At 25.2% G+C, this 12,540-nt stretch overlaps 1 protein-coding gene across 1 annotated transcript; it reads right to left on the bottom strand.

The window, feature by feature from the left end:
- Positions 1–1,580: 1,580 nt before the first annotated feature.
- OCT59_026567 (uncharacterized protein) lies at positions 1,581–3,483 on the bottom strand (the record flags this gene model as incomplete). Its single annotated transcript, XM_066143242.1, has 3 exons — positions 1,581–2,107; positions 2,188–2,484; positions 2,556–3,483. The coding sequence occupies 3 exons, from the start codon at positions 3,481–3,483 to the stop codon at positions 1,581–1,583; spliced, it is 1,752 nt and encodes a 583-aa protein (XP_065992779.1).
- Between the last annotated feature and the right edge of the window lie 9,057 nt (positions 3,484–12,540).

The raw sequence follows: 12,540 nt of genomic DNA, 5'->3' as shown, positions 1-12,540 counted from the left end.
TCCAATTTCTAATAATTTAACACGTGATTATGATTTTTTATAGTAGATATAACATCAGCAGTTAGAGACATTTTTTAAAAGCAATATAATTTTTTTCGACCATTTACAACAATTAAATTTTTTTTATAGAGCCTATATAATATACATATATTTTATTTAAATTTGATATGGAATTACTAAGTTAATTAAATATTATGTAAATATTTTATATACTAATTATTTAAATATAAAATTCAATATATGATTTTCACATTGATTTGTATAGTGATAGGAATAAGAATACTTGTTTATTTTATTTATAAAAATTATACTAACATTTTATATTAAAACATGAAAAATTTACAAACTAATGTTTCAATCTAAATCTAAGCTAGCACAAAATATGAATAGCTTGCAATCACATAACATAACCATCCTTTTCTTAAACTTTTTATAAATTATTTATAATAATAGTTATTTTAAAAGTCATATTTCTATTAAGGAAAATAAACATAATCCAAAAAAAAAAGTAAAATCAAATAAGAACGAACAAAAATCAATAGTTTAAGTGCGTCAAAATAGATTATAATTTCATGTGTTAATCAATTGTTTAAAATAGTTTAACTATAAATTATTGTATAAATACATTACTTAATTTATAATTAATAATATTAAATACTACTTATTTAAAACATTATAAAATTTGTTTGAAACGTATATAAATTTTATGTAGAATTTTTCATATAATTTGCATAAAAAATCTCCTCTGATGAAATTATTTAAATTTCACTCAATGCTGCACAAAGATAACAATTCTGAGGATATGATAAAATTAAGACACTACTAAAAATTTTTATAAATTTAAATGTCTGATTTTATTAGAAATGAATAAGTTCAAAATAAATCACACCATATATTTTGCATTTTATAATACTAACTCCCTCTTTTAAATAACTTTGAATTTAATATTCACAATATGATAATGTAGCTAAACATTTTTAGTTACAATTTTCACAAAATTTTCTTATTCCTGAATTATAAAAAATTTTTTTTTTTTTTTTTTTTTTTAAAACAGTAACGCGCTTTATTGATTGTAATCGATTTAAAATCTTAAATCTTAACAAAAAAAATATGAAAGCACCTAGAGCAAAGAAAGTTCAAAGACTTTCTAAACCCTATAACTGAGTATTTATCTATCTATAATTATTAATATAAAATCTAAACTAAGATATTGTGTTCGATTCTATAATTCTATTGTTTGTAAACTACGCTACTATTCGGTATTTTATGATGTTTTTGAATTTTTGCTATTTTTATATGTTTTGAGGCTTTACTATTTTAATTCAATCAATTTAATTGTGAAGAAATATCAAATAAAAACTAAATAGTAAAAATACATTAAAAGCGAAAAAAAAAATTTTAAAGCAAAATAAAATTCTATTTTGGAAATTAAAAAGAAAAACTATACTACCGCGGAAAATATCAAATTAACTCTTGTAACAAATTCTCTGTTATTAAGAAGGTAAAAACTCGATCAAATTCCAGTATTGCTCTTCTAAAATAAATTTTCAAAATTGTTAAGAATTTTGGGGATAATTTGTTCATTCTGTATCAGAATTTTCCCTTTCTCCCTGCTTTCGCACTACTCGCTTTTTGTTTTCATTTTTTGTTTCTTCAACATCATCGTCCAATAACTCTGTTGCTTTCTTTTTCCCCTTTCTTTGTATCGTGGCTGTTGTCGTCTCTAATTCGTCTAATCTTTCTTTAAATTTATTATTTAAATTATCTAACTCGTCATGTTCTTCTGTCGTTCTTGGAACCGTTGAGATTAAGTCAGTGGTTGCGTCAACAAATCCGTCCTTTGATTTTTGTGGAATAGCGAATTTATTAATGCTGAAACGTTTTTTGTATGTTCCATTTTCAGCGATCAATTCATCTTGACTTTTAATCTTCAAGCCATTTTCCATGTTTATTTCTTCCATCGTTGAGTTGTAAATTGCTTTCATTAAATCCTTTTCATTGTTAAAATATATCAAAATGTATTTAATTTTGTTTATTTTGATAATTTTTGAAAAAAGTCTACCATATTTTAAGTTTTCTTCTTTTAATCCCTCGTGTTCTGGTCTCCCTGGTAAATCATTAAATTTTTTATATGCTTGCCATTCATATTTTTTCTTGATTTCAGTAGTACTCATTTTCGCGTCAAACATCCTAAAAAATAAGTCTGCTCTTTTTTCTTGATCGCTATATTAGGTCCACCTTTGATGAAGATTTCCTCCATTTCTGTTGTGAGGCGAATTCTAGCTCGAACAGTCCTATATTTGTAGTTCCATTTACACTCTAATCTTTCTATACATCCTATTTGTTTTAGCGAATCATAGATTTCATTATCCTTCCAATAGGCTGGAAAATCGTAAAATTTTAGGTCACGTGATCTTTCGGAAAAATGTTTTTTCCGATAATCATCATCGGAAGTTGTTTGAACCGGAATTTCGGTGATCTTCCCTTTTTTAATGTCTTGTGTAGATGATTTCTTTTTTTTGATTTTCTGCGTCGATCATGGCTTCTTGTCTTACTTTTCGGCTTACTGGATGTGGAAATCTCACTCGTTAATGATTTCTTCTCTGAATTTTTTAAATTTAGCATGTCATTTTCTAAATTTCTTATTCGTTCTTCAGCCATCTTTTTTTCCTTTTCTAAATTGTCTATCTTTTCTTTGTATTCATTGTATTTAGCCCTCATAGAATTTGATTCGTTCCTGATTTGTTGTAATTCTTCTACTGCGGCCTTTTTTTCTCTGTTTCGGGACTGAAGGGTATTGAATACTATTTCCAAAATTTTTTTGGTGGTATCCGCAGCCAATTTCATTGTAAAAGTAGCGAAATCCATTAAATTATCTTTGATAATATCGTTACCCGTTTTTCTTTTTCCATTTATAATGCCTTCTCCCATTTCTCCTGGTTGAAATATTAAATCTCTTTCCATAAACTTTAATTCATATTCTGCTAAATTAACTCTGCTATTCCTTCTTGTAGCGTTTGTAAAATCATCTAGATGATTTTCTTCAAATCCTTTAAGGTCTTTATAAAAAAGTAATAGATAATGTCTTAAAAAATTTTTTTTATTTTCTTCTTTTTCTTCTTTATCCGTTAATGTTCCTTCTTCTTTATCCGTTGTCGTGCCTGCTTGAGAATTTTCTAGAAGGATTGTTTCCAAGATTCTTTTAACGTTTTCGCCACCCATTTTCATTGTAAAGATTGCGATATCCATTAAAGTATCTTTGTATATATTGCTCCCTTTTGTTGTTCTTGCATCTCGGACACCAATTTTTATGTCGCCTGGCGGAAATATCATATCTTTATCCAAGTGTGAAATTTCGTATTCTTCTAAGTTAAATTTTTTATATTCTTTTAAACATTTTGTGAAGTCCTCTATATGTTCCAACTCGAAACCTGTAAAGCCTCTATAGTACTCGTTCAAATATTGTTTAAGAGTTTCTTCCATATTTGTTATTTAAAATATGTATTTTGTTATATGTTTTGTAAATAAAATTAAAAATTTTTCTTTCGTAAAATTTTTGTCCGAAAGATCGTCAGGAAGAGTCCCCCATTATAAAAAATTTTATTTTGCATTCATAAGCCTTATTACTTAATCCTATTGCTTCAGATTTTTCAGCAAGAATTGATTGTTGTATAAATTCATCTTATTTATGAACATCTTTAATTTCTTTGTGAATATTAAAATCAATTGTTGTATATGCTTTATTAACTGCCTGAATTATTTCTCTTCAAATAGTGGAATTAATTTTACAAAAGTGTGTTTAATAATAGTTTAATAATTACTAGGAAACGGGTCCAGAGCGATAAAATTACCATCTATTTATCTTATTTATCCAGGTATCATATTTTTATCTTTTTATTTTTTTTATTTTATCAATGTAGCACAAAATCTCAGTTGCGTGTGGTTAATCCAGGTTGGTCATACAGTCTTTACTGGATGGTATGTGGTATGTGTGCTGTTGGTTGCCGTACTTGAAGGAGCTTAGAAGGATAGGTAGCTTTGCTTTCTGATTTCGATTTATATTATTTATATTAAAATGGCACTATTATATGATTATTTTTACTGAAATAAAGTTAATATGATTATTCATGGAATAATTAAAAGGTTCAATTTATAAGGCTGATTTTTAACAAACCTTTTATTTTAGCAACATAAATTATAAAATAATTTTGATTGCAATTTGATAAATAAAATTGAATTGTGATTTTGTGGCTATGGCTTTATTTTACAATAATTCTTTGGCTTTGACGTTTGTTATATGTGGCAAAATTCTTTTAGTGTCACTGGTGTCACTGAATGATCAAAAATACGTGACACAAAACAATACTAATTTAAGCCTTTTTTTTTTTAGCAACATAAATTATAAAATAATGTTAATTACAATTTGATAGAAAAATTGAATTGTGATTTTGTGGCTATGGTTTTATTTTACAATAATTCTTTGGCTTTGATATTATTATATGTGGCAAAATTCTTTTGGTGTCACTAAATGATTAAAAATACATGACACAAACCAATACTAATTTTGATATAAATTGAACATTCTTTTCTTCCTAAGTATTTTATTTTTCTCTCCACATTTTCATTCCTTAACTATAAAATCACATGATCTATTATTATAATCTGATAACATGATTTAATAATTCTTAAATAATTAATAGTCTTTATGACTTTATTGTACACTTGATATCAGTATCAATAAATAGATAAATAAAATATATACATAGTATTTAGCATTGGATTCAATATTTGATTTATAAACCAAACATTTAATGTTCAACACAAAACTTCATATATATCAATCTATTTAATATTCTTTGAGATTAATAAATTACAAACTACAAGTATACTTATACTATGTTTAAAAGAAGTAGTAAATTGTAAAATAATTTACAATGAAAATAACGATGATATTTTTCTAAGGTCTTTTATGAACACATACAACATATGAAAACATGAAATGAAAATCAGTACATTATGTCTTCAGTTAATATTCAAGAACCCTACTTTCAGTTGATTATAATGTCCTCATTCCATATTTAAATGAGTGCAGAAAAATCCTTATGGTACACCAACTATGAATCCTAGCAGGATCTCAGAAAATTTACTATAGATGGACAGTGCATAATAAATTAGATAGAACTTATTATTTTACAACCTAATAATAGGGAAAGCATCATGGAACAATTCAAAGCTTATGATCATGTCAATATTTCCCATTTTCAAATCCTAAAATACCCAAGAAATTCTAAATAATATGTTCAAATTCATTCTTTTATTAGAAAAAACATCTTTATTTCAAATTTTTCCAAACCAAAAAACTGAACAAATTTGAAAAACATTCATCAAATTATCCTTTCAAAAACTATTATAAAAAAGGACTTTTTCATTAAAAAATTTTCTGGAAATGCAAAATATCATTTGTTTAAAGAAATCTCAAACAAATATATTACTACCAAAGTGCTAATTCCATATAATGGTGCCAATGAAAATATTAAAATTGATAAAAATACATCATTATTTCAAACATGTCTTTTATATTAATTTAAACATGATTTTAAACATGTTTTTCAAATATGTACTTCTTCTTCTAACTATGAAGGCATATAATAACTATATTAATTTAAACATGATTTTAAACTTATTTTTAAATATGTTCTTCTTCTAACTATGAAGGGCATATATAAATATGTTAATTTAAACATGATCTTAAACATGTTTTTAAATATGTTCTTCTTCTTCTAACTATGAAGGGCATATAAAAATATATTAAATTCAGCATAATTTTAAACATGATTTTAAATATGTTCTTCTTCTAACTATGAAGGGCATATAAAAATATATTAATCTAAACATGATCTTAAACATGTTTTTAAATATGTCTTTCTTCTCTTAACTATGAAGGCATATAATAAATATGTTAATTTAAACGTGTTTTTTATTGTTATAATTAACATTGAAAAAGAATAATGAATATATATATTTTTTTGTTGACCAAAGACTAAAAAGTGTGTTTTTAATATAACATTAGCTATGTCAACATATTTCACAATTCAGCAAAATCAAATTATACAAAGTTAATATTAGAATTTGATTATTTTCTTATTATAGATTTAAAAACTTCAAATATTTTTATTAATAGAACAAATAAAAACTATGAAGATAACTCTTTTATTCAAAATATGAAGTAATTACTATCAACAACATTGTTTGTTGAATGAAAAGATCTGACTGGATATAGAACAAAATTACACAATAGTATTATAAAAAATTTTTTAGGAAATTGATCAAAACTAAAAAAATGATCACTTATCAGAATATTTTAAAGAAAAATTTTAATATGGCAAGAGATTATTTAGCAATCCCTTCAACTAGTGTTCCATCAGAACAGTGTTTTTCAACAAGTAAACATTTAATTACTGATACATGTAATAGGTTAGTTGGAAAACAGTAAAGGCATGTATGTGTCTAAAATCCCGGTGGAAAGTTCTAAAAAATTAATATTTTAATTTTTTTTCTTATAGAGTAACAAAGCTTTTATTATTACCATTATAGGATAAGAGCTCATAGAACTTTCAGAAATTAAAGAAATGCTAATTGCACAAGTGTTTACAATAATTTAATAACTATATCAATTTTGAGAATAAAACATATATCAAGAAAACGTCATAAAATTTTCTCAAGATGTTAGCTCATAATATAACCATTAAGGATATTAAAGCCCTAAAAAAATTTTTTAGAAATTGATCAAAACCAAAAAAATTGATCATTTATCAAAATCGTTCTTAGGAAATTTTATATGTAAGAAATACATAAAATAACTGTATTTATCTGCTGGCAATTACTAAGAATATAAAAAGTACTACATGAATAAAGTATTATTAGAAATTATTTATACCTATATTTTGTCAAAAAAATAATATTTTATTATTAAATATATGCTAAGTAAGATTGGTCATTAGAATCAGTCATTAAGCAGTATGTCAGGAAGGTTGGGACCAAAAAATTATTTCTATAGATGATAATTCAGACACTACAGATGATTGACAGCAAGGCAGGAAAATAGTTAGATGCTATATCTAAAGTTAAGATGACCTTTGAAGATGAAGATCCAGCATACATGTTACCCTATTTTCATCTATGGGTGTAACAGAACAAATCAATAATATGGATCTTAAATACACTTTTCCTACAGAAGCAATTTACCCATTAATATTGATTTTTCACCTTTAGCTGATATAAAGGAAAAGTATAATCTCTTATTTTAAATGCTCACATTTAATTTGCACATTACAAAAAAGGTTATATAATAAAATTGTGATGAGAAGAAAATGATGGATTATATTAAACTTATAAAAGATGTAAACTGAAGAAAGCTTAATAATTTAGTATTAAGTATTTAGTATTTATTAGAGTTTATGCTCTAAATATAGAGAAATAAAATCTTACATATTACATGAAATCAGTTAAACTTATCCAAAACATGTTTAGTAAGCCAGCCAGCCCACTAGTGAATCCAGAAAGAGAAAATTAATCACATTAAGGCAAAAAAAATAATGAAAGACATAAATATCTTTATTGAAGAATGAAGATGCACCCAATTCATTATTCAGGGGCTATATTATTAATAGTGTTATAATATATGATCTTATTCCATCACTTGTACTTACACCTTGGTGGATTAGTTACAGTAATTTAAGATCATATCATTCATGCGTTAGTAAGATGGAATCATTGACATGCTTTTTATTTTATTAACTTGAAAAGAATAATGAATAGTATATACAACTACTCTTATTTATATTTTCATATTATATTTTATTAGTGAAAAAGGAGTTTATAGTAATTTTCATAAATAATTATATAGATTTATTTTAACACCTATTGGCCATAACTCCTATATTTTCTCAGGAGCATTAACTTTAATTGAAGATAAACTCTATATAATTTGTCATTACTTGGTTTGGACATCTTTTTTTCTGTAAGAGTGAGAGAGATTTCAATGCTAATTACCAAATTTTATTTTTAAAATATCGTGCAAATATTTCCCTTATAAAATCTAATATAAATATCATTTAGTTAGTAAATTTTATCTCAAATTTTTTTACAACTTAAATAAATATGTTTAAATTAATTTAAATCTAATGGCGAACAGGACATTGTATATAAAGAATGGATGTACGATCTAACAGTGGTAGATAGAATCACACTTCTGAAAAAAGAAGTCAAACTGTTTTTAACGTCAGTCCTTCATCAATTCCATTCATTTTAGTCTTTATATCCATGATAAAAATCTGAAATTTGTGCTAGGTAATGAGAAACCAGTCTCCATCTTGCCATACCTGTTTTTATTATGGGCATGGGTTCAGGATCTGCCCAAATATACCACCTAAATATAGGGTCACTGGTCTTTTTATCAAAAATCTGGATAATCTTTTACTTTGGGACCATCCTTCTAATGGGAAATTTTCAGAATACTTTCCAAGTTCATTTTTAATCTAAGAAGCACGTCCACATTATTGTGAAGATTTTTTTAAAAAGAATGAGAATTTTATTTTTTGGAATCTGTATAAATAGAAATATATTTCATCTATAGTAGATGTACTTGGTATACAATTTATTAATCAAATGCATTTATTTTACACTCTTCATCATTTATTCTTTATTCATATATTATTTTTATATTCTTTTAATTATTCTTATTCTTTGGTATGGGCTTTTGATTTCCTGAGAATATCACATATTCACATTATATAATTCAATAATACATACAATGCTATACAGTGTATGTATTTAAAGTGTTATTTAAAGTTAAATGACTCAAATCAGATAATCTACTTATGAAAGCAATTAAATTTGTTAAATTCAACTCACTCACCTTTAGGATCTATATCAAAACAAACAATTCAATGGGAATATCCTCAAACTCACTAAGTATAGGATTGAAGTCAAACTGCTTTCCAGGATCATAATCCAATCATATGCTTGGAATTTATTAAGTTACATGAGGTTAACTCAAAAGTAACAATATGAGAGGGAAGCTATGTCGATTAAGGAATCAATTGATTTGATTCCTTATATTGAACCATTCTTTAGCTATTTTTCTTTTTACTGGCCTGAGGTGGCTTAGTTAATGTTTCTAATATCATTATACAACATAAAATTTAATCCAAAGCATTATTGGAAAAAAATCCATTAAAGACAACATGGCTAAAATTTTTTACTTTGTTCTACAAACTGAAGTTATATGCATTATGCAGCATTGAAATCTTCAAGTATCAATTGAATTATAATAATACCAATACCTAAGTCACACAATTTCAACTACTAGTGTATAGAAAATATGTTTTTTTGGAATCTACTTAATAATTATTCTGAAAATCAATCAGATAATCCTTGCTGATAATGCTTAAAAAAAAAAAAATGGATTAAGCTGATAAATTGTTAAAAGGATTATAATAAGGAACATAAAACATTAAAATTTTAGTCATGATTTATGTAGATTTAAAAATTAAATACATGATATTGCAGAATCATATTCTAATAAAACAACATGGTCAAAAACTCAATAAACTTTATTAGCATTGTAACAATTATATTCTATTAATGAAAGAGGTGTCCAAGTCTTATGCTGGTGATACAGCTAGAAAATCACATGCATTACTTTTAAAATCTACTGTTAACTAGTAGGTAACATCAGAATTAAAACTGAAATCTTAGAATTTTCAATAAACAATATAAACAATATATATATTAAAGAAAAAAATTGAACAAATTATCAAAAATTGGTAAAAAAGAAAGTCAAGGTCAACTAAAGAAGGATAACGAAATAGCCACATTTAATTGGAAAGTTCCTGCCAGTAAATATTTTCAAGTACCGGCTATCTTATACAAGCATGACACTGATGAAGACATGACAGATTCATCTTTCTCCTCTACTTCCTACACTTTGTAAAATAACATTTTGGATATATTACAACAATTATTATCTAATTTATATGAAATAATAAAATTATAAGAAAATAAAGCAAATTTATTAATATTAAAATAGAATGTGAGAAAATTAATACTGCAATTTCACTTAAAATTATGAATAAAAAAAAGAAATTATTGCCACACATATCAGCATATAAAGCTTAATATATTAATTATCAGCCAATATTTTTTTTAAATACTAAAGTAATCAATTATGAGAAAAAAAAGACTAAGTGCACTAGTGGGTAAATTATTTAAGGTAATTTGGTCAAATGTAAATGATGCTTTAAATTCAATACTCCTTTGATGTTATTTTCAGTTACATAGATGATGTAAATTAATATCATAATTCAATATAATTAATATAAATACACCTCTTAATACATTGAGCAATAGTAACTCAAGCCTTCATGTTTTAGTGTCATTGGTCCTGGTCACTCCTGGATGAGATGTGCATTTACACTGCTGACCGAAAAAAATAGAAGAATTATTAAATGTTTAATTTTAATATTATATATATTGGAATAAAAACACAAATAAACTTTGATATTTAACAAACTTTTAAAGATACAAATAATCAAATTTATTATAAAGAAAGTATATTGAAAATAAGAATAGACCTGACTAATAATAATACAAATTCTACATTTATATCACTTTCATTTCCTCAATAATGTAATAACATATAGTATTAAATAGAACATTGTTTCCCAAATTTGTTTCCAGTCAGTGTAATAAATTTATGTGCTTATTTTGCATTGTTAACATTTTCTAGATATTTGCAACAAACCCGATTAATGTTTAGAATTTAATTAACAGATTTTTTAATATAATAAGATAATTTATTATTATGTTGCAATAAATTATAATATTCAACTTATATATATAACACTGATTTGCTACTCATATATTTTAATATTAATAAACATTTTACAACTGCTTGGGCATACTAGCGAACTTAATTTAAAAATAATTAATTCAAATTCAACAGAATCTCAAATCAGGAAATGGAAAAATTCGCCTTAAAACAAAAAAAAAATCAAAGAAATTTTTTTTACAGTTTAACCCTTTTTTTCTAAATTTAAAAAACTTAAATATTCATAATCAGTTCTTAATTTCTTTTAAAATTCTAAATTTTTTTTTAAAAAAAATGATGGAAAAATTCCTAAAATGGTGTCAAGAGCACAAAATTCTGGAATTTGAAGTGATGAATCCATGAATAATATGATGTAAATTGCTTAATCTCTACAGTAAATTTTGGTAATAATAGAACAATAATTTGAGCTGTTTTATTAAAAATAATTCTGGTTTCTAGTTAAGAAAATCACAGAAGTATATAATTAGAAACGTATTTATTACCTCTCATAAAAAGCTTAGATGAAGATATTTCAGTTTCTCTAATTTTCAAAATGACAATATCTCTGTGTAAAGAAACTTAGTACTTAAATAAAAAGCGGCAATTTAATATCTTACATTCTGAGGCCTGCTTAAAGCCCTGATCTCATGTGATTTCACGGAAAAAATGTAGTAAAAAAAAATAGAGCTTATTACTCTAGTGATTGGTAGTTGATCTTGGATGTTCTTCTCTTTCTGGACGTTTGAATTTTGGCTTAATAGCTCTTTTTGGATGCTGGTCCAACAAATGGTAATACTTTGGGCAGATGAATTGGGCTATTTTTGGATATCCAGAGTTTAGGTCTATAGAAATTTTAGGAAGAAATTATATAGGTCAGACATTAATGTTAAAGGAAGGAAGGAAAATATTATGCTTCACAAATTAATTGTATAGGAAGCAGAGATCAAACAATGTAAAAGCTTGTGAAAAGACATTGGTTTGCATTTTGGTTAATGGTACCATGAATAAGAATTGAACATGTACAATATGTACAATTTAAGGAACATGAAGATGACAATCATGAATTGAGGGAATGGACCTAAAAGACCAAGGTGAAGAATGTCTGAGAATTTGAATAAGATCTTGATATTTGATAAGCAGAAGTTGCTAAAAAAACCCTATAAAAATTAACTGAAATGTGAAACTAAATATTATGAAATAGACTAAAGAGTCCAAAACATAATAAATTAGGCATCAATAGTATGGGTATTAGAAAAAAATTAGTAAAAATTACGCATAATAGCTGGTTTATTAACAAAATGTGATAAATTTTTTTTTTCAAATCAATGATCACTTTATTATGTATCCTTTGCTCTTTGCAAATAAATGAGGTATCTAATAAAAATTTTCGCCTATAATTAATTTAAAATCTTTTCTATATTTATTTTTATTGAAAGTAAATTGATTTTTTAAAATAAGATTTCGCTATCATAGGCGTTATCTGTGAAAATGCTGCTATAATAGCAAATTCAGGATCAGGACAGGTTTCCATAAAATCCTTATTTCTTTTAATCCAGCTATTTACTGTAGAAATGCTAATTCTATCAGGAGAGTATAGAGGAAGAAATAATATTCTACAACCAACATTTTTTAATTACATTGATCAATTCTTCATCATGGTGTATTTAGCG

Source organism: Rhizophagus irregularis, chromosome 6 (assembly GCF_026210795.1).
Source record: "Rhizophagus irregularis chromosome 6, complete sequence".
Classification (NCBI taxonomy): domain Eukaryota; kingdom Fungi; phylum Glomeromycota; class Glomeromycetes; order Glomerales; family Glomeraceae; genus Rhizophagus; species Rhizophagus irregularis.
The sequence above is the reverse complement of the archived record's forward strand: the minus strand, read 5'-3'. Positions and strand labels throughout refer to the sequence as shown.